The sequence below is a fragment of the Rhinolophus sinicus genome, chromosome 3, assembly GCF_057876585.1.
Source record: "Rhinolophus sinicus isolate RSI-liver-muscle chromosome 3, RSI-T2T, whole genome shotgun sequence".
Lineage (NCBI taxonomy): Eukaryota > Metazoa > Chordata > Mammalia > Chiroptera > Rhinolophidae > Rhinolophus > Rhinolophus sinicus.
This window is the reverse complement of record NC_142503.1, coordinates 176,177,583-176,205,208: the sequence shown is the minus strand read 5'-3', so window position 1 is coordinate 176,205,208 and position 27,626 is coordinate 176,177,583. Positions and strand designations below refer to the sequence as shown.

Genomic DNA, 27,626 nt, shown 5'->3' with positions numbered 1-27,626 from the left:
GTTTTAATTGTGACATAGAAAGGGGACAAGTAATGCCTTTAATAGTAAAACAAGATGGAAAAATATTTTTAATTGCTGAAAGAAATATGGGTTTGTATTGTTGGTTTCGTCTCATTCTCTCACACAGATAGCAATGTGAACATGGGGGGAGAGGGAAGAAAGAAAGCAAGGAGGGAAATATGATAACACAATTGTTACATGATTCAGACAGCAGCCAAGCTCAATAATCCTTAAGATAAATACGTTTGCAAAGCTTAGCGAGACACCACCAATCTGTGCACCAAAGATTGAATTACACAATCTCCCAGTGTAAGGAGAAGTCATGTGGCACCAAATCTCATCTGGGAAAGATAACGGGATGTGTTTCAGAAATGCTTAATCAACAGGCCTATCCACCAAGCATTTACTGCCTACCTGGTGCCAAGCATTTACAATATCACAGGGAGACAGACAGACAAACATAAAAATATTTTTGTAACACATACAAAAATAAAAATATTTACATGGCATAGAGGAATGAGTGACGACTCATTTCAAGGAGAATCCAGTTGGGTTTTTACTCAGATGCCACCTAGATAAAGGCTGTTACACCAACCACTGAACCCCAAAGGAAGAAGTTTCAAGATGGCAAAGAAAGAGTTATGGTTTACTGGTCAAGTTTTCAGTAAGCAATGAGGATTCAGAGAGGTACTTTTGGTTACTGAATGTAGGCATTTAGAGTTTGGGGAGAGGGCAGTGATTTGGGGGATCCCAAAATCAGTGTACAGAGAGCAGGAGTTTGCTCCCAGACAGCACGCAGAAGAGAAGGGGTTCAAGGATTCACAGGGTGGGTGGAGGAGGCTACTCCAGGGATGAAGACTGAGAAGGGATTTGCAGAGATTGGGGCAAAACCAGTACAGAGTGCTTGTTATATGTGCTCAAGAATGATCTCCTTCAGTATTTAAAGTCAAATGCTTAAGATGAGCTGTCTTAACAACTTGTGCAGCTATAAGCAGCAGTTGTGATTAATGATGTATTCCTGTGTCCCAAAGAACAAAAGCCTTCTTTGAAAATGCCTTTCCCTACAGTTGTTCAGCTTTTTTCTGAGCAGGACACATGCATTATGCCCTCCCTCATTTAGAGCCATGTGGTAAGAAGAACAAGAAAGGGAATTCAATTTTGGTTACATTTTGCTTTGTTTAGGGCTGAAACACAAGCAACTGACATGGTGAGGAAGAGAAAGAGATTCAGCAGTACCCGCTAGTCAACATAGTCACAATTTTGAAGTGATGCCAAAAAGCACCTAGGATGTGAAACTGGAGCTTGGTGGCCACCATTAGGATGAATCCAATACTACATATGCCTAGACTGTAGCACTGTCCTCTGCTAAGACTGTTTTGAGTGACATGGCTCTATGGCTGAAGGCCTGGCCCTGCCTCAGAGAGAAGTGATGGGAAGGAGTGTACAGGACACCAAATACCAGGTCAGGTCTGGCTCTCCCACTGAAGGCTGGTTGACCCTAGACACGTCTCCTAACTTGTCTGAGCCTCAGTTTCCTCATTTACAAAGCAGAGATAGATAATATCTCAGGACTTTCACAAACATAATACGAAGGACATGGAGTGCTGGAAGGAACTATAAAACGGAAGTTAATGTTTGTCCAGATTTATTGAGGTATAATTGACAAATAAAATTGTATATATTTAAAGTATACAATATGATGATTTGATACATGTATACACTGTGAAATAATTACTATACTCAAGTTGATTAATACATCCATCACCTCACAGTTACCTTTTTTGTTTGTGGTGAGAGCACTTAAGATCTACTCTCTTAGCAATTTTGAAGTGTACAATACATTAACTATAGTCACCACGCTGGACATTCGATCCCCAGAATTTATTTCTCTTATAACTGAAAGTCTGTACCCTTTAACCAGTGTCTCCCCATTTCCCCCACCCCCAGCCCTTCACAACCACCACTCTAGTCTCTGGTTCTATGAGTTCAACTTTCTATCTTTTCTAGATTCTACATATAAATGAAATCATATAGTATTTGTCTTTCTCTGTAAGGTTTATTTCACTTAGCATAATGTCCTCCAGGTTCATCCATGTCGTCTCCAATGGAGTTTCTTCTTTTTTATGGCTGAATAGCATTGCATTGTATACACGTACCAGTCATCCATTGACAAACACTTGGGTTGTTTCCATACCTTGGCTGTTGTGAACGCAAAGAAAACCACAATGAGATATCGCCTCACACCTGTTAGAATGGCTATTATCAAAAAAGCAAGAAAAAACAAGTGTTGGTGAAGAAAGAGAACCCTGTACACTACTGGTATGTAGGACTGTAACTTGATACAGCCATTATGAAAAACATTACAGAGGTTCCTCAAAAAATTAAAAATAGAAGTACCATATGATCTACTAATCTCACTTCTGGGTATATATCCAAAAGAAATACAGTATCTCAGAAAAACTATCTGCACTACCACATTTGTTGCAGCATCATTTGCAGCGTCAAGATATGGAAACAACCCAAAGTGACCGAAGTTAATAATATCACTGAATACTATAACACAGTGATCAGAGCATTTCGCTTAGGAGGGTGTGATAGCCCTGCTATCCTAGAGAAAAGACCAGAGTTAATCAGCTCCCCAAGTCATTGGCCTGTTCCTTCCAGGTCTTGTGAAAAGCACATGGTCTGTGAAGAAGGGGCTTTACACTTACAGTGGAATCCCAGGCCGGGACTTACCCACTCTGAGCCCCTCTCCTCATAGGCAGAGTGGGGAGAACAACAGTGATCTTGCAGAGATGCCATCAGCATGAGCAGTCATGTGCCAGAGCGTTGGCCCAGTGCCTGAATAAAGTGGGTCCTGGAGAAATGAGAGCCATTTGGACATTGCATCTGAAATGTAGGTAGCTGGCACTTATCGTACCAGGATATTTCAGAACACAGAGCTCAACACTTTCAGCAGCTCAATATGCTCTTTTTTATTTAAAAAAAAACAAACAACCAGAAAATAAAATCTCTTCAATAATGTACTGGAATAAACTGTGACCCCTCAGTAAAGGAAACATACTATGTATTTGAATACAAGGAGTGAATGGCAGGACTTGGGTATTATTTATAGCATGTGAATGTACCCGTTTCCACATTATCTTGTACACCCATTCTCCAGTTAGACCCTCTGTGTGTTCCTGGAAATGAGTCAGCACTATGCAGAATCACTGGGTCTTGGTTCCTATGAAACTACTGTTCCAACAAGGACTTTCGCAGATGGTTTTTCAGTCTCTTCCAAATTCCCAAAAGCAGAGGCTGCAAACTTCTCTGTAAAGGGCCAGTTAGTTAACATTGTAGGCTTTGCTGGTCATATGGTAAATCTCTGTCACAGCCACTCAACTCCTTGTGGTAGCCAGAGGCAACTGGTAAATGAATGGCATGGCTGTGTTTCCATAAAACTGGATTTATGAACACTGAAATTTGAATTTCACATACTTTTCACATGTCACAGAATACTGCTTCTCTTTTGATTATTTTTTTTTTTTGGTCCAACCATTTCAAATGTAATAACTATCCTTAGCTTGAGTGCATTACAAAAACTGGCATGGGGACAGATTAAGCCCAAGGGTAAGTAGTTTGCCGACAACTGTCCTAAAGGTGTAACATGTTATCATCAGACATAGTAGACAGTAGACTGTTTTATCCACTACTGACCTCTCTTTCTTTCCCAGGAAGGCAGTGAAGTTAATGATATTAATAATTCCTTTCAGGCAGAAAAAGCTCACTCCAATCTCTTGCTGACAGGTACTGTGTTTCCCCAAAAATAAGACCAGGTCTTACATTAATTTTTGCTCCAAAAGACGCATTAGGGCTTATGTTCAGGGAACGTCATCCTGAAAAATCGTGCTAGGGCTTATTTTCCGGTTAGGTCTTATTTTCGGGAAACACGGTAGTATTTATCCTCTGTTTCCTGGACTAGCTCCTTGGAGGGGCTCATCTGCCGGGAGCCATTTTAGCATCTAAGGTCATACTGTTTCATGGCAGTTTTACTATCACTTGTGCACCTTTTGTCGGCCATTATGAAAAATGCCAGCACATAAAAATGGTGGAAAGAGAGGTGTCAGGAGAGTCTACAGGCAGATTCACATGCTGTGCCAGTCCTCTCTCTCTCTTATTGCTTAAAAAATAAGTAAGGTCATGGTCTTCCACTGCACTGGCTGGCCAGCCAGCCATGAGGAACGTGTTCATCAGTTATATTGCTCAGCACCATAATTGTTACATATTCTAAAATATAAAATAACTGGAGACAAACAGTCCTATAAGGAAGCCACACTGGACGGGGCTGCAGTATTTATTTGGAATGTTCCTGCTTGGTCACCTCCCCTCAATGGCAAAGGCTTGTTTGCCCATATTAGGCCCCCTAAGCCTAATATGGGCCTAATGTGGGTGCCCAGTAAGTAGGGAAGGAAGTTCTTTAACTAAGACCTCCCCCCATTCCTTCCTGCCCATCACTGAAAAGCTCGTCTTTTCTGCCCTCAAATGGACTTCGGCCAATACAAACGGATATCCCAGCCTTAATTTAGGTTGCCACACATCTACCATCCTAAATACTGAGAGGAAACCAAATCCTTCAGCATATCCCCTCCCTAGCTGAAAGAAAAAAAAAGATAAAATTCCAAAATTATTTTTCCTTCCCTTTTCTAAGATAGACATTGTGGTTGACAGAATAATACCCCTCCCCCAAAGATGTCCGCATCCTAATCCCCAAAACCTGGGAATATACTGCCTTCCATGGAAAAGGGATTGTGCAAGTGTGATTAAGTGGAGGATTTTGAGATGGGAAGATGATCCTGGAGTATCTGGGCGGGTTCCACGTAATCACAGGTTTCTACAAGACGGAGGCAGGAAGGCCACAGTCAGAGAACCAGACACGATGATGGAAGCAGAGGTCAGAGTGATGCAGGGTCACGAGCCTAGGGATGTGGGCAGCCTCTAGAAGCTGGAGAAAGGTAGGAAATAGATTCTCTCCTGGAGCCTCCAGGAGGAAGGCAGTCCTGCCAAATCATTTCAGATTTCTGACCTCCAGAACTGTAAGAGAATAAATTTGTTGTGTTTTAAGCCACTAAGTTTGGTAATTTGTTACAGCAGCAATAGGAAACTAATACAAGCAGCTACTAAAAATGTTACAGAGAAAGTGTAGTTTCTAACAAGTCAGCCACTTTACCTCATGACACTTAACCCTATAGAATGCAAGTTCTACTCTCTCTTGCAGGGTCGCTAAACTCCAGAACTACTGAACATTTAAATAAAATGAGATAAAAAATGGAAGATTGAAAGGGGTGAGTGGGCAGTTAGAGAATGCTGTAGTCATATACAAGAAGCATTACCCAAGAGGACTGCAAAGGATGAGATAGAAATGGAATGTGACTTATTTATAGCAAAGCCTGCCTCCCATCTCAAGTGTGTGACAGAAGAGCTGTTTTAAAGTTTTATTCTTCAAACTTGGCTGCAGAACTTGGCTGCTTCTCAGAACTGTGCTTTTGTATTTAGCTTTAAAATATAAGAAGCAATCCATGGTTGAACTGAGGGCAGAAGTGGTACAGGCAGGAAAAATGCCATGGGGAGTGGAAAGAGGTTGAAATGTTATTCTTATTTAGTTAGTTGCTTAAGAAAAACAAATAGAGAATAAAATAGCAAATGGCTTGGAAAGATTCCAAGTTGAAAATTTCTGAATACCCCAGCATTGAGGTTCTCAAGATAAGTGAGGCAACGCTAATCAGACACTAGGATGGAGATCTGGTTTAGAAGTAGAGAGTAAAGAACACACTGGCCCTAATTATTAGAAAACCCCTCACCTCTTTCAGTTGTTCAATGACACCGAAATTCTGACAACCACCCAGGGAAGCCCAGTCTATCTATGCAGAAAACAATATTGACTTTCTATAATAGAAAAAAATATATATCAGATATTATGACACAGTGTGTGCCTTTTGACATAGGAATTCTAAATTTTGCTGTTAATAACAAGATATTAATTAAATTATGGTACATTATCTACTTAAAACATTATGCAACCTTTAAAACTGTGATTATGATGATGACATATTGTGGCACAGATTAATGCTTAGGATATGATAAGGAAACATAAAATAGTACATACACTATGATTACTCACTAGGTTAACATATATCATACACACACACACACACACACACACACACACACACACACGAGGTCAGACAATTAAGTTTGCAAACTCATTCTAGAAAAAGGGCTACATACCTCATTGCTGAATATCACTACAGTCACCTTCGAAGTACTCCCTTGGGGAAGCTGTGCACCAATGCCAGTGCCTAGTCCACCCTTCCAAGCAATTTTGGAACTCTTTTTCTTGGAATGGCCATCAGAGCTGTCATTGTATTGCCCTTGATGTCCTGAATGTCATCCAAATGTCTTCCTTTCAATATTTCCTTTATCTTCAGGTAAAGAAAGAAGTCATTGGGGGCCAGATCAAGTGAGTAGGGAGGGTGTTCCAATACAGTTGTTTGTTTACTGGCTAAAAACTCCCTCACAGACAGTGCCCTGTGAGCTGGTGCATTGTCGTGATGCAAGAGCCACGAATTGTTGGCGAAAAGTTCAGGTCATTTTCATCTAACTTTTTTGCACACCCTTTTCAGCACTTCCAAATAGTAAACTATTTGTCCAATTGGTACAAAGTCATAATGAATAATCTCTCTGATATCAAAAAAGGTTAGCAACATTGTTGCAATGACTTCGCAAACTTAATTGTCAGACTGTGTGTGTGTGTGTGTGTGTGTGTGTGTGTGTGTGTGCGTGCGTGCGTGCGTGTGTGTGTGTGTGTGTATAACTGATATGAATTAAAAGACTGGGTAGAAACAGACCAAAATGTTAACTGTAGTCATATTTGTGTGGTAGAAATACGTGCAATTTTTTTTCTATACTTCATGCTTTGATTCTTTTGAAATTGAATTATTACCTTTAAAATGGGAAACAATTTTTAAAAGAAAAGGAAGAAAGAAACTCAGCTTGGCAGAAAGCTCAGCTTTACCAATATCTTACTATGTGAGTTTCAGAACTAAAAATGTCTTGTTTTCTTCCTTTAGGGTTTCCATATGAAGAACAAGGCTATTATTACATGAGGTATGACTCCTGGATTTAGTATTATAAAATATATATTATATCTCTTAAATATATCTTATACTTTCTATCACCACACCTTTGCTCATATAACTCTCATCTCCTAAAATCATTTTTAAGCTCTTTCCTACTGGGCCAAATCCTATCTTTTCTTAAAGACACAATTCAAGTCATTTCTCTTCAAATTTCTTCCTCCTCTGTAAGCTCACCCTGTCCACACCAACTCTCCTATCATTAATTACAAACAGCCTTGAGACTTTTTTTTTACATAATTCAATTTCTTAAAAACCAACCCACAGACTTTAACATAAAGCAAACACAGATTCAAATCCCAATACCAATTTTTACTTCTTCTGATCCTCAGTTTCCTTACGTGTAATACAGAGTGACACCACCTATCCAACCAGCTATGCTGATGAGTAAATGAATCAATGTATGTACAGCACCCAGCACAGTATCTGGTATACAGTTAGTAGCCAATAAATGCTTATTTTCTTCCTTAATCTTGCACCACTCTTGGTCTCTCTGACTAGACTATAAAGTTGTCTAGGACAGGGACCATATGCTATACTACTTTTTATTCCCCACATAACAGGGTGTGGGGAATAAAGTACAGTGCCTTGCCGAAAGCAGATTTTCAATAAATACACTACTTGGTTTTTGCAAGGAGCACTAAGCTTCAGCCAGAGGCAAGTTAAAACCTGTTGTGGGTTAAATTGTATTCCCCAAGAAGATAGGTTGAAGTCTTAACCCATGGTACCGGTGTATGTAACTTTATTTAGAAATGGTGTCTTTGCAGATCTAATTAGTTAAGTTCAGTAGAGATCTGAATTGGACTAGATTAGGGTGGGTCCTACATCCAATGACTGGTGTCCTTATAAGAAGGCCAGGTGGAGACACACACAGCAGTAGAAAGGCACATAAGGGGAGAAGTAAAAACCGGAGTAATGGTAGCTGTAAGCCACGGAACACCAAGGATAAATGGCAGCCACAAGAAGCTAGGAAGAGGCAAGGAAGGGTCCTTCCTTAAAGCCTTCAGAGGGAGCATGGCTCTGCTGATACCTTGATTTCATACTTCTAGCCTCCAAAACTATGATACAATAAATTTCTATTATTTTAAGCCACATAGTATGTGGTTATTTGTTACAGCAGCCCCAGGAAACTAATGCAGAAATGTTTAGAAGTGTCATACTGACAGATATATGCGTCTTCCTATTTTGTAGACCAAAAAGGTCTTTGGAGCCAGGTAAGATTTTGTCCAGAGTAAGTTTCTTTTCAGTCCCATTTCATATTAGAGTTATTTGCCTGATATATCACCCCTTTCTAGAGTTCTGCAGAATGAGGTTGTGTGAATAAATGTCATTCTGGTCCTGTGGTGACATTACACCTGAATGTCCTCCTCCTCCTACGACTTGCCCCAGTGACTGGTATCACGAGCCCCCCAGCCACCAAGGCCGAAATCCGGGTCATATAATTGATTCCTTTCTCACCCTCCACGTCTATTCCACTTCCTAAATATACTAAAAGTTTCTCTCACTTTTCTTCTTCTCTACCACCACCACCCCAGACCAATAAACCACTCAGGAAATGTCTTTTCTGAAACACTTGAAGAGCAAATTGAAGCTATAGAGACAGATCCATTTTCGTTTAAAGCCAGTGTTCCAATTTTCTACTTGGAGCAATGGCTAACTAAACGTTTCAGAATAATCCTCCTGTTGAGAGTTTCTAGAAAGGTTGGAAAATGTTTTGTTAAATATGTTCAAAGGCATTGTAAAGCTATCAAGGGAGTAAGAATTTTGAGACCAAGATCAGAAAGAAGACAGCTAATATGGTGAGGCTAGCATTTGGAGCTGCTTCTTCCTCTTAAGAGCATTCTTAAGAAAAAAGCATGACTGAGAAGCTGATCAGTGCTTTTAGCAGTCTCATAGAGCTCAAGGGACAAAAACCAAAGGGTAGAGTCCACCAGGCATGAGCGGATGGAGCAAACATCCAGGGTTTTTGTTCAGACCAGAAGAACTCACTCTCAAGAGTAAAGGTGATCTAGAAATATACTAACACTGACAAGAACTGAAATCCAGCTAGGGATAATTTCTGTACATGACTGAATTAATGTAATCTGCCCCTAGCCTCACTGACTGACAGGAAAGAAAAAAAGAAACAAAACCAAATCCACTCTGGAGGAAGATAACATTCCCCCAGAGCCTTAAATTATCTCTCCAATGTTAGTTGTATAAACAATGCCCAGAACTTAACTAAAAAAATAGCTAGAAAAAATTTAAGAGACAATAGAAACAGTCCAGCAAATTAAAAAAATTTTGACATATCAGGTATAGGACTACATCAGGAAGTAACCACCTTCTTTTAAGACAGTTGGGTGTACTAAAACAGAAATGCAGTAACCTAACTGTGGGGTCATCCCGCTATGAATCCTATTCCATTATAATTATTTAATTAACTCCTTTTCAGGACATTTGATTTATTCCCATCTTTGGATGTGACTCACCACAGAGGTATGAATATTCTTTTGGAGTGGACATATGTTTATATCTATATTCTATTTTTGTGTATTTTTTTCATTTCCTTATTATAACTTTTTAGAAGTGGTAGTGGTGATCAAAAATCTTGTCCATTTTCAGTTTTGATCTGTATTGGCAAACTAACCAATTTTGAAAATATAACCACCCTATCCCCCAATAATTTTAACACATTCACTTTCCATTCACAGATAGCTATTAGCTTTTAGTTTTTCTTGTTCAAACTACTGACATGGAGAATTAATTCTGTGCCCATTCATGTTCTCCATAGTATAAGGATACAGGAGAGTCAATAGCTAGAGTGATAAACTGTCTGCCAAAATGGAAAGTCTTAGACTCTGAAATGAAATGCGGGGGGGGGGGGGGGGGGAATGGAAAAATGAAATGAAGCCTTAACACACCAAAGGCTTTTCAAGTTAGAAAGTTATACTCATGGAAACACAACATAAAACCACAGTGAGCCACTCCCCACGCTAAAAATACCATCCCTTTCATCTGGGGACACTGATACCACTGACCCAGGCCTTGCCTGCACTCCTGTCTCCTGCCAACCAGATAATGTGATGGCGGAGCTTCTCCTCTGGCAAATCTAATCCTAGGGGAAAAGGAAAACAGAACAGTTTTATCCTAAGGCAATAAAAAACCTTCAAAATACGTAATGAACAGAATCTTAGAATGCAGAATGAACAATTAAATTAGTTACCCAGAACACTCTCTGAAGTTCATTTTTGGGAATTTTATTTAATGTTAAAAACGAAAAGAAAAGCAAGAAAGAAAGCCCTAACTGTTCAAGACCAAAAGGCACTTATTTTAAACATACTGAATTATCTGTTTTTAAAGTTTTGCTTGGGTTAACTTTTTAAAGAAAGCAAAGGAGGTTATGAAAGAGCAAACAGATAATAAAATGTGTATTTCTTTATTTTAGGTAATAAAAGCCCTAAATGTTAGAACTGAAAGCACTTCTGAGACCGCCCTGCCCAGCTAATCCCTCACTTCACAAATGTCAGAACTAGACTTAACAAAACATAGAAACAACTTGTCCATGGCCAAAAGTGAACTAGTGGTACAGCCACAAAAAATACCCAGATATCTTTGTCCAGTTACACACTTTTTCCATGACACTCTTGATTTATCTACATACAAGGAGGAGAGGTGCAGGCAATTCAGTTCTGCAGTTAGTATTTGGTACAAAACTGTATTTGTCCCAGGAGACCTTTAACAGCTCCCAGGTATAAACCTAATAAAAAGACCCCCCCTCATTCCTCCTCATCACCCTCAAATCCTTCCTACATCTTATTAGTCACCAAATTCTGTTGATTCTACCTCCTAACCATCTCTCAAATATATCCCTTCATCTACATTACCACTGCCACTGATTTGGACATCTTTTTTCCTTCATCCAAATTCCTGTGAAATTGCTGACCTATCCTTCTGCTGAAAATCCTACCATTTTTCTTGCATCCTCCCGCCACAGCCCATTGTCCACCTTGAATTTATGATTTCCCTGCTTCAGATCCTTTCGTGGAGAATTTCCTTATGAAGAAAAACAGGGTCTCAATGGTTTCCCTTTGCTTTTGGGATAATACCTGCATGAGTCAGGGCCTTATCCGTAAACAGACAGCACACATTATATAGGACAATTCAAGGAAGGGTTATTTCAATAAGGACCAAGTACAAAAGTCCTTTAATTTAAAGGGTATAGGGGAACTATAAGGGAGCACTCAGGAAGCTCCGACTTGGCAAAGTAGAACTGTGTGGTACATGGCTTCTAAAATGGCCCACAGTGATCTCTACACCCTGTACTTATGCCCTGGCATAAACCCCTCACCTAGTGGTGGCCCTACTGACGTGCTCCTAACAAACGGGATGGGATGCTATGTCCAAGATTAGGTTATACAAGAGTGAGACTCCCACTACCAATCCCCAATCCCTCTGCCTCCTCCCCCTCGTTCATTCTGATGAAACAAGCTGCCACATTATGAGGTGCCCTAGGGAGAGGCACATGTGGCAAGAGACAGCCAGTGTGGAAATGGGGCCATTATTCCAACAGCACTCTAGGAACTGAATCCAGCCAACCATCACAGGAGAGTGCTTGGAAGTGGACCTTCTCCCAGTCTTCAGATGAATCTGCAGTCCAGCCCACATCATGCCCGTGGCCGTGTGGGAGCCCCTGTGCCAGCCGGCCCACCAGGCCTGCACTAGGATTACTGACCCATGGAAACGGACATGATAAATGCTGTGCTTAAGCCATTGCGTTTTGGAGTAAATTGTTACATAGCGATAGATTATTAAATACAAACTGGAACCACCCCAAGGCTCAAAAGGGGAGGAAAAGGGGTGCCAGGATTCAGAACAGGAGAGCAGTCTGCCTTGAGAGGAGCAACAACCTTCTGTCAAGGGAGAGCCAGTGCAAGACCTTACGGAGAGGGAGCCAGGATAAGAAATCCCCTGGCTTTGCTCTTCTTCCTCCCTCCCATCTCTCCCTAGGCTTCTATTGACCAAATTCAATTAAAAAGCCTGAAACTGGAAACCAGAGGTCACAGGAGCCCTGTAGATGTGGTCCACATGGCTCAACTTTCTGGATCAGACGGCAGCATGTAGAAGGGCTGAGGATGGGTGTGGAGGGGCAAAGGGAAGACACCTGCACAACATCTAAACTCTTTGCATAATGTGTAAGGATTGTCATGATCTGGCCCTAATCTACCCATCCAGCTTGATTTCTCAACCCTTCATCATAGAAACCTAGCTCCATGAAAACAGCCACTTGAAATTTCCAGAACTCGGTATACAACATCACAACTCTGTCCCTTTACATGCGCTGGTGCTTCTACCTCCTTTTTCTTCCCTTCTCTACGAGGTTCATTCTAATCATATTTCAAGAATTAAAGCAGGTGCCAAATCCTCTGGATGTCTTCTATGACATCCTCACCCTCTCTCCTTATATGGACTTCATGACCCTCCTATCCTCCCAGAACCCTCAACTTGCCTCTACGTGTACTGCTATTGTCTATTTACCCATCTCTGCCCCACTGGCCTATGCATTCATTCAGAGAACAGCCCTCATCTTGCATTCCTAGCACCTACTGTGTTTCCCCGAAAATAAGACCTAGCTGGACAATCAGCTCTAATGTGTCTTTTGGAGCAAAATTAATATAACACCCTGTATTGTATTGTATTATATTATATTATACCCAGTCTTATAGTAAAATAAGACAGGCTCTTATATTAATTTTTGCTCCAAAAGACACATTAGACCTGACTGTCCGGCTAGGTCTTATTTTCAGGGAAATACGGTAGAAGACAAAATAAGAAACAGAGCCAAGAAGATAAGTGTGGGAGCTAGGACCAGATATCCAGAGCTCTCAGCTCCCTGTCTGGCATCTTCCATCACTCTATATAGCTTCCTGACCAAAGCCTGGATCACGTTAAGCTAAAATTTTCTCTGTCCACATACCATCCAATAGCCCAGAGTTCTACCAGATCAAATTACCAGTCTACTTGGAAATTTGTCAAGAGACATTATTAACACTGTTAGGGAACCAAACTAAATCAGAAAGAAACCTACTCTTACTCAAAAGAATTTCTAGTTATAAAAGAAAGGAAACATTTCAGGAAATCTTTGCCCAGTAAACAAAAGCAACAGCTCGTAGAATGCAACTTTAACATTACAACTGTTCAAAGTTAACCTGTCAAGTTTCCAAGAATAAGCATGAAAACCAAAGATTTGCTGCATAGTATGTTCATTTATTTAATTTCATCAGTGTCTATTGAGCCCCAACAATGTGGTAACGGTCATTTGTGTTTGACAACATGGTGGTAGAAACGGCAGCAATGAGGGCAGTCAGGCTACCTGGACATAATGGTGGCTTCAGTGGGAAACCACTGGACAACGTTAAGAAAGTTACTCATCCTCTCCATACTTTAGTTTTCTCACCTATAAAATGAGGGCATTGACTAGAAAATCTCTAAGATGAAGCTATTGAAAAACCCCCAATTTCTAACTCCATGACAAGAGGCTGGTTCTTCTACATCTTGGGAGATCTACAAATAATTATGAAATCAAACCCCACTTCAAAGCATCAACTTCCCCATCTCTTTGCAACGCATAGTCCTCCTGGATATTGTAAAAGATACTAAATAAGCGCACTTTGAATTTCACTGGGTATCAGGTTCTCCTGAGGACATTTTAAAATGCAGATTCCTGGGACCCAGCTCCGATCTATTAAATGAAAATACCTTTGGTGTGGGGGAGAATCCTGTGAGGTTCAGCAGTTTGTATAAAGCACTTTGTATAAAGCAGTTTGTATAAATGATCTGATATACAGCCAGGTTCAAATCCCGTCACTACAATGGGCAATGCAATGACCCAGAATCTTTTGGATCCAGGAATATAAAAACAATTAACAGGTCTGGGCGACTTAATGAATAATTAAACTTTTCTTTTAAATAGATTTTTAATGAGACCAATACATTTTTTAGACACACTTCCAATCCAAAATGTGAATATGAAGGATGAAAAACTAAATTAGAAAGTCTGTTCAAGTCAATAAATAAATCATGCCTTGGGAAAGTACAACTTCTCACAGTTAATGACATAGAAAACATAAAAAGAAAATGAAGAGTATTCTGAAACGCGTGAGCTTAGGCAATGCACCCATCATTAGTCATATGTTAGAAGGTTACCATCCCAAATGGCATTTAAAAGTCACAACAACATCATGGACATAATCAGCCCGCTTATTACTCGGAAGTTTACCCAAAAGCTCCATTTCTCTAGATTTGGCTTTTTAAATGTCAGCATCTGAATCAACATAACATAGTCCAAGCAAAAATTTCACACTGGAAATGTTGGACAAGAGAAAGAAACAACAAACAAGAGAAGGAAAACAAAAATGAAAGCACTATTTGCACAGTTTTTTTAACGTAAGTTTTTGTTGTAGATCTCTAAGAAAAGATTTGGTTTTATAGCTACAGCCTTGAATAAATCATCACACAGGAGGATTTCCATAGAAAATGTTTTGAATTGACCTCGGTTTCAAGATTAAGTTTTTAGCTATACCTTGAGGATAGAATACTGCAGTGGGAAAGTCTTGGCCAGAGTGCACAGCCTGTCAACAGCACTGAGAGTAGAGAATTTGGTGAATATCCTATGTTTCAAACACAATCATGGCTTAAGTTAATCAAAAGAACTAGGTTTTAATGATTCCAGCTCCGGAAACCATACTGAGCACTAAGTATGCCCTATTTCTTTCCAATAGATTGAACAGATCCAATGTCTCTTTTGTAGCAATTAACTAACAAAGCAAATAACATGAACCTATACATACCCCCCACGCAAATTAGTCATGAGGAAGCAAGATAAATTTTCAATATAGAAACCAAATGACTAGTGGCTATTTCTCTAAAGAACTACAGCAATTGACAACTTTGTTTCTAAATTAAACCAAAAAAGAGTCCCCTGCTACTGCCTAAAAAGTAAAAAATAAGTTTCCACCAACCTGTGGGAAGTTTACCCTTCAACATAACACCAAACATTCTAGTGGAAAGGTATTTGGATTGCCTATTTATATTTCCTATTAACTTTTAATAATCCATTGATTAGCAATCTCTGAATAATATAAAATATTTGTATTTTTTATACTTTATACTTTAGTCAATTTTATTAACAACATCAACATTTATACATTTTATAGTTTATTTCCTCTCCAAGTGTCACTTCTCTAAAAGACTTAAAGAAAAAAGAAAAAGAAGCATTCATTTTGGACCACCTCCAGGCCAAGCAAGATGTAATACGCCTTATTTACTTTATCTAAATGCATCTTCACAATAACCCTACAAGGTACAACTCTTCTTCCAACCTTATTGTTTCTTTTTATAAATGAAGAAACTGAGGCTGACAGAAGTTAAATAACTGATTCAAGGTGACAACCCTAAGAAGTGGCAGAGTTGCAACTTTAACCCAGGTCTGACTCCAAACCCCATCCATGCTCCTACACTTTGACATAGGGTCTCTCAGTTTGGGGTAGGTTAAGAAGGCACTGATGAATTAAATGTCTTTCTGTTAGTCTGCATGCCTCACTAGTTGGTTAGTCCCACTAATCTATTTTCTTCACTACAACTTAACAAGCATCTTTCTTAGAGATGGGTTATCTAAGCATTCTCTTGGAAAGCAAAGGATTAAGGAATTTGATACTGAAAGCAAGAAGTTTTCAGTAGTTTGAGTTCTATTTTTTTTACAAGGAAAAGAGAAAAATGCACTATACTGATCATCCAGGAATATCAAATTCAACACTGCCCGTATGATTAACACAGACCGAACACAAAGTCTTCATGAATACACAGAACCCAGCAGACAACTCAAATACGTATTTAGTGAAATAAATGAACATTAACTCATTTTTCCTTATTAATATAGTTAGGCTAAATTTTCACAAACATGCAAACATTAAAAAGGCATATAATAAGAGGCAAATTCAACGTGTGCACAAATGAAAACTTATGTGCCATATTTCTTTTCCTTTAAAATGTATTCTTCTTTCAAATGTCCCTATTTGAGTTACTAGTGTCAACGTCTTTATGGAACCCAAGGTGAAAACCCAGTCATTTTTGATTCTCCATTCACCTCTGAGTTCTGTGCTCATTCAGTTTCGAAGTAATTTTTAATTCAGACTCTTTAACCCCTCAGCTCAGTCCTGCTCGGTTCTGAAGGGCATGTCCCCTTCTAGATTAGCGTCCTCCTTACATTTCTCACAGATACGGAAATATCCACCATTCAAGCCTGCAATCTACCCTGATAATGCATTTGGCGCACTGAGGCAAGACTCACAATCCCAAAGAGATGCTGATTTTACAACTCCCAGCACAAAAGTTTTTTCCATGATTGGATTGCCTATGATTCCACATTCTAAAATCTGGCACCATCCAGCCTCTCTTCCCCAAAATCGTACAACCTCCATTTATTTCATTCAATTCATCCTATGCCCAAGGTAACTGGTTCTGGTTGCCATTCACTTTCTCCAGCTCTTTACCTCTGTGGCACACATCTCACAACCTGGAATGTTCTTCTTTCCACATAAGCAATCCTACCCATCCTTTAAAACTGAGTTCAAAGACCACTCTTCCATAAACCCATCCCGGACCTCTGAGGCTGGAAGTATCTGCCCCCTCCTCTGATTATTAAAAAGGCATACAATCAGAGGCAAATTCAATGTGTGCACATGTTTAAGAACATTCTACTTGCACTTCTCTTTTGGAAATGAACACTTAAACTCTATTACAGTTCTTTATTCATATCTTAAGTCTCTTACCAACTGTAAATATCTAATACAACCATACCTCTGTATCTCCCACAGTATCTAGACCAGACATGGTACATACTATAGGGGTTCACAGAACAGTTGATGAGTAAATGTTACACTAAGGCCTGTATACCAAAGGAGAGTATGCCTTTATCTGTATTGCTTAGGCAATCTTTGGGATTAAAGAAAACTAAATCACGTAATATTTTTCAAGTGTTCAACAGGAAGTATGACAAAACCTAACTTCCTTGAATTTTAGAATTAGAGAATATGAGAAGAAAACGATATTCATTTATCAGTCAAGGCAGTTTAGGCAGAAAACATTTGTCGAGCTGACAACCATCAATCAACCCAACACAGAACACAAACACACACAGGCAGCCTCACAGCATTTAACCAGATGCCTTACTTTGCGGTAGACTATCATATTCGGAGAACTCTCCTCTGGGTCAGCGATCCCCACTGCTCTTTGATCCCCGGATCCCTGTGCCATCCTGGATGTCTTCACTCACACTGCAAAAATAAATGAATAGGCCATTAACACATGAAAGAATTATACAAAGAAAGCTTTGCAAGGCAAAGAACTAAGTATTTCTGGCAGGTGGCATGAAAACAAAACATGATGTAATTTCTTATTTTTCCTCATTAATTTAAGAATTACTTTAAGAATTTTTTTAAAAATTAGGGATGATTGTGGTCTTCTTATCTGCATACATCCTTCTAATCCCATAGCAACATGTTCTTTATTTTCAGCCCAGAATCATGCACCCCTGGGGTAATCATAAGCCAGTCTTAAATAATGCCCTGAAGACAAATGAAACCACTCATTTTGATGTTGATTTTCTTACCAAAATTCACTTTCTGATTAATCCTATGCATTAAAATATGAATATTTTATCAGGGAAATGCAAATCAAAACCACAAGGAGATACCAATTCATATCCACTGGGAAGGTTATAATAATAAAAACAAAAGCCAAATAACAAGCATTGAAAAGGATGTGGAGAAATTGGATCCCTTGTACATCATTGGTAGAAAATGGAAAACAGTTTGGTGGTTCCTCAAAAAGTTAAACATAGAATTACCACGTAACCTGACAATTCCATTCCAAAGAACTGAAAATAGGTATTCAAACAAATACTTGAGCACAAAGGTTCATAGCAGTACTAATAAGAATCAACAAAATATGGAATTAATTCAATGTCCATCAACAGTTGAAAGGATAAATAAAATATGGTCTATCTCTATAATGAAATATAATTCAGCCATAAAAGTAATAAAGAACTGACACATGCTGCGACATAGATTAACCTAGAAAATACCATGCTACATGAAAGAAGTTACACACTAAATGTCATCACAATGGGCTGAATGATTATGTCCTCTCAAAATCCACAGGTTGAAAACCCAACGTCTAATGTAATGGTATTAGGAGGTAGATCCTTAGGGAACTGGTTAGTGTCCATATAAAAGATATTCTAGAGAGCTCCCTTCGACAGTGAGAAGAAAGCCATCCATGAACCAGGAAGCAGGCACTCACCAGACACCAAATCTGCCCAAGTCTTGATCTTGGACTTCCGAGCCTCTAGAGCTGTGAGAAATAAATCTCTGTTATTTATAAGCTATCCAGTCTATGGTATTCTATTCTGCAGCCCACATGGACTAAGGGAATCACATATTGTACAATTCCATTGACATGAAAATTCTAGAATAGGGAACTCTAGAGACAGAAAGGAGACTGGTCGTCACCAGCAGCTGGGGAGAGGAGGGATTAGGGTGACTGCTTCATGGGGAGGGGGTCTCCTGTGGGGATGACAAAAACATTTTTCAACAAGATAGAAGTGACGGCTGCAGAACACTGTGAACGTACTAAATGCCTCTGAAATATATGATTTAACAATAAAATGGTTAATTTTAGAAGCAGTTATGAATAGAGGAGATGGGCTAATGATATAAGCAGACAGACGGAAGAAAGGCCATTACAATTTAAAATGAAAGCTCATGCATTTGTGAGTTTCCTCAATTAAGGAAAATGAATATTTTTAATTTGACCTTTTAAAAAGCCTGAAAAGAGCATGAGACAATGACAGCGTATGGAATTTTGGAGTAAAGAAGCAAGTTCAATTCTTGGTATGACACTGTATTTGCTGGGTGACCTCGAGCCAGTTAAATAACCTGTTGAGTTCCCTTTGTTAATTTCCTTTTAAAATGTACATGTTGAATACCTAGAACCATCCATGCCAAGGCACCTTCCTCTATATTGCTCTCATCAGTAAAATGAGAGTTCCACTAAGTATTCCAGGTAAGGGTCAAATAAACTGAGTGTAAAAGTATCGTATAAAGCCATAAAAGTCCTATACAAATGTTATCATTAATCTAAGAGCCTGCCTGGGTTGTTTGCACAAAATTCAGAGGTTTTTCATCAAAGAAACTTTTATAAATACCATATTTGACAGAAAAGGCCATTACAATTTAAAATAAAACGACTCAGGAAACGTTTTATTATAAAATAAGTGGGTACCAAAGGTCAGTCCATAAAAACAGATTTGGGCAGAAAATAGGGAAGAGACGGGAATTTGTAACTGATGCTAAGAATTTAATTGATCAAAATATCCCATTTGAATAATGTTGTTGGCTTTCTTCATTATTTATGAATTAGGATGCATTTCAAAAGCTAGATTACATGACGAGATAAAGAGCGTCATTCTATTATCTCTATTCACTGCAATATCAGTATTTCTATGAATATAGTACTACATGGAAATACTGATTATGATTCTAATCAGTGGCTTTTAAAGTTAAATGAACAACACAGTTTCATTGTCAAACAACTATTTGCCTACAACTTTGCCTTAATATAGAATATGACAGCATGAAAAGCAAAAATTGAGTCCATTTATGTATGCTCATTTATCTATGTAACAGAGTCATTTGGGTTCCTATTGCTTTATTTTAAAACAAATACTTTCACTTTAATGAGCGTATTATCTTCCACCTAGAAAACTGTGTTATAACAGCAAGGTTGGACATGACCTAGAAACAATCGTGTCAGCCCTCCCTGTGCCTTTCCCTGGCCCCTCCCCAACAGAAACGTTTCTGTGTTAAACCAGGCTGATGTCCCAAGATCTGGTCTTTACACTGCCTAAGTGAAGGCAGAGATTCTCTATGTGAGGGATTTTAGGGAGTCGAGTACATACTAGAAAAGCTCCTATTTTTGGTTCTTCCATCAACTCGTTTTGAAACTCACATAAGTCATTTACCGTTTCTGTGTCTAGAAAGAATCATTTCTAAAATAGTGATAAAACCACTTTCTAGGCCCTATGTCAACAGATGTTAACAAGAACTGGATGTGAAACCTACATAGGTAAGGATGTTTCAAGTAAATTCATTGGCTATAAGGCTGGGGTTCGTGAACTTTAAAAAATAGACTTTCATTCATTACAATATAGTATAAAATATTTATTTTTAAATGAAGTACAATAGAAATAGGAGTATTTTAAAGTTAGTGGTAAAGAAAAAAAACCTTCTGCATGTTATTTACATATAGTACATGCATATACACAGTATATAATTCAGGGACTTTGATCTTGATATCTGAAGAATGCGAATGTTTTTCTGAAAACACACAACTGCATTTCAATTGAATGAAAACATGTTAGTAATATTCTTTTCCTACAATGGCTTACAGCTAACAAAAGAGGAAAACTGAAAATATGTTAAGACCATGCATTCCATCAGCTCCAAGGAGAGACCAGATAGCTTCGTGGTTACAAGCTAGCCTCTGTCATCAGAGTGAGGTAGGGCGGAATCCAGACTCCCCCACTTACTAGCTGTGTGGTCTGGGACAACTTACTTAAGTTCTTTGTGCTTGTTTCCTTATCGGTCACAAACCACAGTCCGAGCAAACAGGAAGCTTTCTGAACTGGGAAGCCTGGTTCCCCGATCTGATCTGCAACTAACTAGCTGTTGGGACCAGGTCAAGCCACAGTTTCTCTGGACCCCAACTGGACTTTAGTATACAACTCAGCATCCTTAGTGTTCCCTCCAGCTCTGACCTAGAATTCAGAACCAATTTCTAACTTTCCTTCAAAGACTCGCCAGAATGTCCCATGCCACCTCTCTTCCATCATCACTGCCTATATCCTAGCCCAATTCCTCTATTCATTACAGTGCTCGAGCTGAATTTCTCAAAGAAGCACAGAACTGGTAGGGTTAAGCATTTCCTTCCTCCCAGACATGTGTCCCTTCCCTTGCGGCAGTTCCTGTAATACCACCACCCACCACTAGGTGCCATAGGACTCAACATTTATTCTGGGAGCAAACACATTGACCATCCTTTCACAAAGCTTCATGCTAAGCCCTGGAGATATAAAGATACGTCAGACACAGATGCTCTCATTTAAGCGTTCAGAGTCCAGGAGTGTCCACAAAAGCAAGACATGGTAATGTGTGGGTGTCCAGTTATGACAACACAAAGCAGGAGGAGGTGGCAACTGAGATCAAAGCAGAAGGATGAACAGGAGTCTGGGACAGGCCGGTGGAGCCCTACGAGCCTAGATGACAACACAGGCATGGACATCTGAAGCCTCAAAAGTGTAGACACTGAAGACAAAAAAACATGAAGATGATCTGATCTCAAGGAGATTAAATGTGAGAATAGCCAAATGTGGAGAGTGAAAGAACAGGGATTCACACCTATCTGGATTAATATAACTTGGTTTACTTGTTTATCAGGAGTCTCCTCTATGAGAAATCCAGTTCTTCCTGGACAGAGACTTTGTCAGCTGGGTTCATCCTCTATCCATGGCACCTAGAACAGGGCCTGGCACATAGTAGGTACTCAAATATATTTTAATGAATGACAGAACTGATAAGATTCCACCAAAACGCAGTATACCCTTTCTGAAACATTCATCTAGTTAACAAGCCATTAAAACTGCCCAGCAAAGAAAGGTCTTTATCAACAAAGACCTACGCATGAAATGACACATGAGGATTTTCCCTAGCGTTTATATGGGCCCGCCCTGAATTCTGGAATCCACTTTAGGAATCCATAAGTAACTTAGGTAAGAAGGAATATGTGGGAGGGTGGAAAGTATAGAGAGGAGACACCCTATGAATAGCAGAACAATTGAGCATCTATGACTCAATCTCTGATTAGTAAATCTTTTGAAAATTGGGACGGCAATTTACTCTGAACTTACACTGCTTTTGTAGCTTGCAGTTACAACAAATGCCAGCTGTTTTCCTTTGTAATGCCAACCACTCTGGAGCAAGAAAAGCCTGGGGTCCAGCAGTTAACAATGCTGAACAGAGCAGGCAGGAAAAATCCAATATGTGGAAAATGAAGGGGCTTTGAAGTCAGATGGGGAATCGCATCTCAGGTCTGGCCACACTAAGATTATTGTGTGGCCTTTGGCAATTGACTCTCCTACCCTCAATTTCCAGCTCTTCACCAGGAAGATGACAACCCTTTACTTTGCAGGCTTGCTTTTGAAGAGGGAATCAAATAAGTCATGCAAATTTCCTGGCACAGAATGAATGTAGCAACTGATCAGCAGTCTTGTTCTCCACCAGTGTCTGGCCAAGTGAAATTCCGCTCACCCCAGATTCACTGGAGAAGCCTCTCCCAGCCCCTCCGGTGTTCTGACTTGGTGCATCTCAGAATGGAGGTCGCCAGCTGTTCACCCACTCCTCACGTGACCACGATGCCCACTAAGAAGCCGACCACTCCCATCACACTGCAACACCACTGACGTCGTCCCATGCAGCTAAAAGCCATAAGACGTCGTGCTGCCACTCAGTGCCCAGCTCTCAAAACCTTATTCAGGGAAGTGTCTTGTTGGAGAGGTAATCAAATGTGGACTGTAATATAGTCTAAATATTTATGCTGCCAAATAAGAATTTCTGTTGATGTCATAGCCTCTCCACCATAATATGTCAAGTTCACGGTGTTTGCCTCAGCCCATTAAAACTCAATGGATTTTTTTCTGACATCAGCAATGTTAAGCACTTCCGAAAAAAATTTACAAGATGTTTGCTAGCTCAGTAGTACAAGCTTGTTTATATAGTTCTAGTCTGACTGAGTGGGCAGGAATCTCAAGGGGGAAGAAGGAAGAAAACAGCTATAAAGAACAAATAACTCTTTCTATCATAGCAGTCTGCCAACTTGACGTTTCCTATATACTCAAAGTTCAGATGTTCAATGACAAATTGAGTGTCTGTTTCAGGTAATACACCAAAGATTTTAAAGCAAGGTAACAGAGCTCAACCCCCAGCGGCCAATTTGGGGCACCCAGTGCTTTCCTTGGATATAATTATTTGATCATTTCAGGATTGCAGTTAGGATTCAGTGGTTCCCAAAAGTTGATTCAAGAACCTGAACTAGACTACCGGCCTCAGTATCAGCTGGGGGAAATTCTAAAGATACAGGTTCCTGGTTCCCATGCTCCAGAAAGTCTCATCCAGTTGGCTGAGGGTGGTCCCTGGAGATTTGGAATGTAAACATTCCCCGTGATTTGGAAGCACAGGCAAGTTTGGGAACCACTGACCTAGATTCCATGGAGCCTGCCTTCTTCTCTTCACCTGATCCCTCCATCCTTTCCCATGTTGACTACTGTTGGGCAGCCATGCTGAGGTGGGGCTCCTCTAACTTCCCTTGTATTTAGGCAAAAACTCACTGTCACAGATAAAGCAAGGGTCATAGGGTCAAACAACTGGCTCTCAATCCTGGCCATGCTACTTAAGTTCTGTGTGACTATGAGCAACTTACTGCAATGCTAATTTAGCCTCTCTGAGACTTGGTTTCCTCATCTAAAAAATGGAACAAATGCTAACCACGCTGTCTGGGTGCTTCTTAGCCTTCCTTGCCTGCTCATCAGAATAAGTGCTTCACAGCAACTGTAACAAGTGGATGTTACTGTTCACACTCTACAGGTGAGAAAGTTGAGCTCCAGAACACAGGTCACTTGCCCAAAGCAGCACAGCTTGTCAGCCAAGAAACTAAAATTCAAATGCAGGGCTGATTCTGATGCCCACAGACTTTCCAACGTGTCAGTGTTGGTCTCCAGTGAAATTACCTACATAACGTATTTGAAACAAAATTGTATAAATACACAAAATTTAAGTACACACCTAAATATAAAATACTTAGTATCTATATATACTAACGTACTTAGTAGTAGGCACTACTGGTACATAGTAGAACTGGTACACAGTAGGTCCTCAACTATTTTGCGGTCCCTTCCTACTTCCTACCGCATCAGTGAAGTTGACTTCCCCATACCACTCCTATCTTAAGACATACGTATAAATAAATACAAGCCTCTCTGGGTTGCTACAGCTGCCTGACAGCCTAAACAAATTAAACTACCAAAGGAATTTATGAAGAAAAATACTTTGCATTCCCTATATTAAACAGTATCCTAAAAATTAAGCTGGGAGGGAGAAGTAGAAAGTTCTTCACATAACAGAATGTGCTTGGCCATGTGATAAGCCTCCCAATCCCGTTAATACAATCGCTTCATGAAACTCAGGTCCTCCCAGGCAGCTTCTCTTACCAGAGCTCTCTGAACTTCACACTGGTCTGGACACCCCCAGACACTATTGACTCCCCACCAACTCTTCTTGCCTTTTGAACTCTTCTTTTGTAAACAGTTTGCCCATTATGTCCTTCTACCTCCTCTCTGAGCTTTGCCCTGTGGGACCTTAATGGAAACCTGGCTTCCACCAAGGATATTCCTCCATAGCCCCCTGGTCCTCACCCCATATATATATCTCAAGACTAGGAAATGAGGGAAGCATCCTCCTGGCTGTCCATTGCTGCTTCAAATGATTTCCCTCTAATCTTCCTACCCAGATCCCTGTTGTTGGGACACTCAGAGCACTTGGCTATGCCACTTTCTACGTATCCTCACTGCTGTATCCCACCTCCCTCCTGCTTATGAGGTCTGACAATTAAGTTCGTGAACTTGCCACCACACGCTTATATTGGCAGCACTGTATAAACAGCTCAGTAAGGTTTCATAATCTTGACGTATCAGTGTCTCAGCTGTGTTCATGTCGACCTGTGGTGGTGTCTTGGTGAGTGGCGTTCATTATTGTTGTTGCGTGTTTTTGTATGCCATCACAAGAATACCTGAGCTTGAATTAGAGCAAACAACAAACATTAAATTTCTTGTTAAACGTGGCAAGAATGGAAGTGAAATCAGGGACATGTCAGTATAAGTTTATGGGGATAGTGCCATGAAGAAAACGGCAGTGTACAAAAGGATTAAACACTTTTCTGAGGAAAGAGAACACATCACTGATGAAGAGAGGTCAGGGCAGACAGTAACAAGCAGAACTGATGAAAACATTGCAAAAATTCATCGAATTGTGTGTCAAAATCATCGACTGACTGTGAGAAGCATAGCAGACCAATTAAACATTGACAGAGAAACAGTCATGAAAATCTTAACTGAAAATCTTGGCATGAGAAAGGTGTGTGCGAAAATGGTCCTGAAGGAGCTCACCAATGACCAAAAGCAAAAGACAGTAGAAGTTTGCCAAGACCTTTTGGAGAGGCAGGACGATGTTTTGGGCCATATTATCACTGGTGATGAAACATGGGTGTACCAATGCAGCCCTGAAACAAAGCATCAAAGTGTACAGTGGAAGTAAGCCAATTCTCCACGACCAAAAATATTTTGTCAGTCCAAATCAAGAATCAAAACGATGTTGCTAAACTTTTTTTATATCAGAGGGATTATTCATTATGAATTTGTACCATCTGGACAAACAGTTAACAAAGTTTACTATTTGGAAGTGCTGAAAAGCGTGTACAAAAAATTTAGACGAAAATGACCTGAACTTTTTGCCAACAATTCATGGCTTTTGCATCACGACAATGCACCAGCTCACATGGCACTGTCAGTGAGGGAGTTTTTAGCCAGTAAACAAATAACTGTATTGGAACACCCTCCCTACTCACCTGATCTGGCCCCCAATGACTTCTTTCTTTACCCTAAGATAAAGGAAATATTGAAAGAGAGACATTTTGATGACATTCAGGACATCAAGGGTAATACGACGACAGCTCTGATGGCCATTCCAGAAAAAGAGTTCCGAAATTGCTTTGAAGGGTGGACTAGGCACTGGCATTGGTGCATAGCTTCCCAAGGGGAGTACTTTGAAGGTGACCATAGTGATATTCAGCAACGAGGTATGTAGCACTTTTTGTAGGATGAGATTGTGAACTTAATTGTCAAACCTCGAATGCCCTTTCATTTCCTGAATACTCGAGCTCCAGTTCTCAGAGGTTTCTCCATCCCTTAGTCAACCTCAGTGACTCTAACATCAAAATCAAAAAGCTATCTAAAAAATTGGTTTCTCTGTTCTTTTATTTCCTCACCTGAACCCTTTTCCTCCATCCCTCGGCCCAAGCCATGGTCTCACGGGCCCCAAGCTGCACCTCATTATCATCAGTACCTGTGCCAACTCAAATCCCCCACTCTGTCCTCCTTCCTTCTTTCCAGCTCATTTATTCTACATTCACTGCAAACATTCTTCAAACTTATTTAGATGCTCAATGTCTTTCTTTTTTCTTTCTTTCTCTCTTTCTTAGTTTCAGGTGTACATTCAATCTATCTCAACCTATAACATCTTTATGTTTTTTTCTTCTCTCACTGGCTCCATCACTCATATAATCACTCAATCACTGCCTTGTAAATATCCGGATCTCCCCTTTCTGTGTCATATTTCCTGGAAAAACTCCAACACTGAGAGAACCTGAATATCTACCATACAATATCCACACAATATCGAAATATCCAATCTCATATACAAGCAAGTGAACACTTTGGCAATGGTGGGGCGGGGTGGGGGGGTGAAGAAATCACACAAACAGGCTGACTAATGAGTTAGTGAATACTGCCCTCCAAGTCTAACATGTTTTCCCACCAAGTTTGGTTTCTTCCTTTCTGAACTGGCTATCTCATATCTTCTCCTTGTTCAAACTTTACACACAGTCTCAATTGATGGGCTCACTTTAAACTCCAATGAAGACATGGAAGCCAGCAGCAGGCAAGTCTCTCATCTTGGGTCACCCTCACCTAAACCACCATGTTCTCGATCTCCTCTCCTACTGCAATAGAAGAAGTGTTGCCGAATTTACTAAAGAAAAGTTGCTCCATTTTTGCTCTTAATTGGCAGGTTATAGAATATTTCTCCTCACTTACACCCTACTACCACACTAACAGGGCTCTAGTATAATAACAGTGAATTACAGCAAAAAGACCTCCAAAACACAACTCCCTGAGGAGTACTTAAGGAAACTTGAAGTCAACAGAGGAGACTAAAACAGGGGAATTGGAAGCTTCTGGCATCTACAGCTACAGCAAACATTAAGAACAGCCCGACTGCTAGCCAAATTAAAGACAACCTCACACACTAAAGGTCTAGTTACCTCAGCTTCTATTACCTGACACATCATGTTTGGCTTTAAACAAAAAATTACAAGGGGTGCTAAGACACAAGGAGAAAAACACACTCTGAAGATACAAGCAATCATCAGAACCAGACTCAGATATGATATAGGTGTTGAAATTATCATAAAGGAAATTCAAAATAACTATGATTAAATATTTTATAGGTTCTAATGGAAAAAGTTGAT

The 27,626-nt window shown here is 39.9% G+C and overlaps 1 protein-coding gene across 8 annotated transcripts in view; it reads right to left on the bottom strand.

Moving 5' to 3' along the window:
* The window catches only part of RGS6 (regulator of G protein signaling 6), a 466,453-nt gene that overhangs the window by 424,089 nt on the left and 14,738 nt on the right, over window positions 1-27,626 (bottom strand). For all 8 annotated transcript variants that reach the window (XM_019733353.3, XM_019733355.3, XM_019733349.3 and 5 more), the window contains exon 2: window positions 17,385-17,488. In XM_019733353.3, the coding sequence (XP_019588912.1) occupies window positions 17,385-17,468 (84 nt within the window). In that variant the 5' untranslated portion in view covers window positions 17,469-17,488. The remainder of the gene's footprint in view (window positions 1-17,384; window positions 17,489-27,626) is intronic.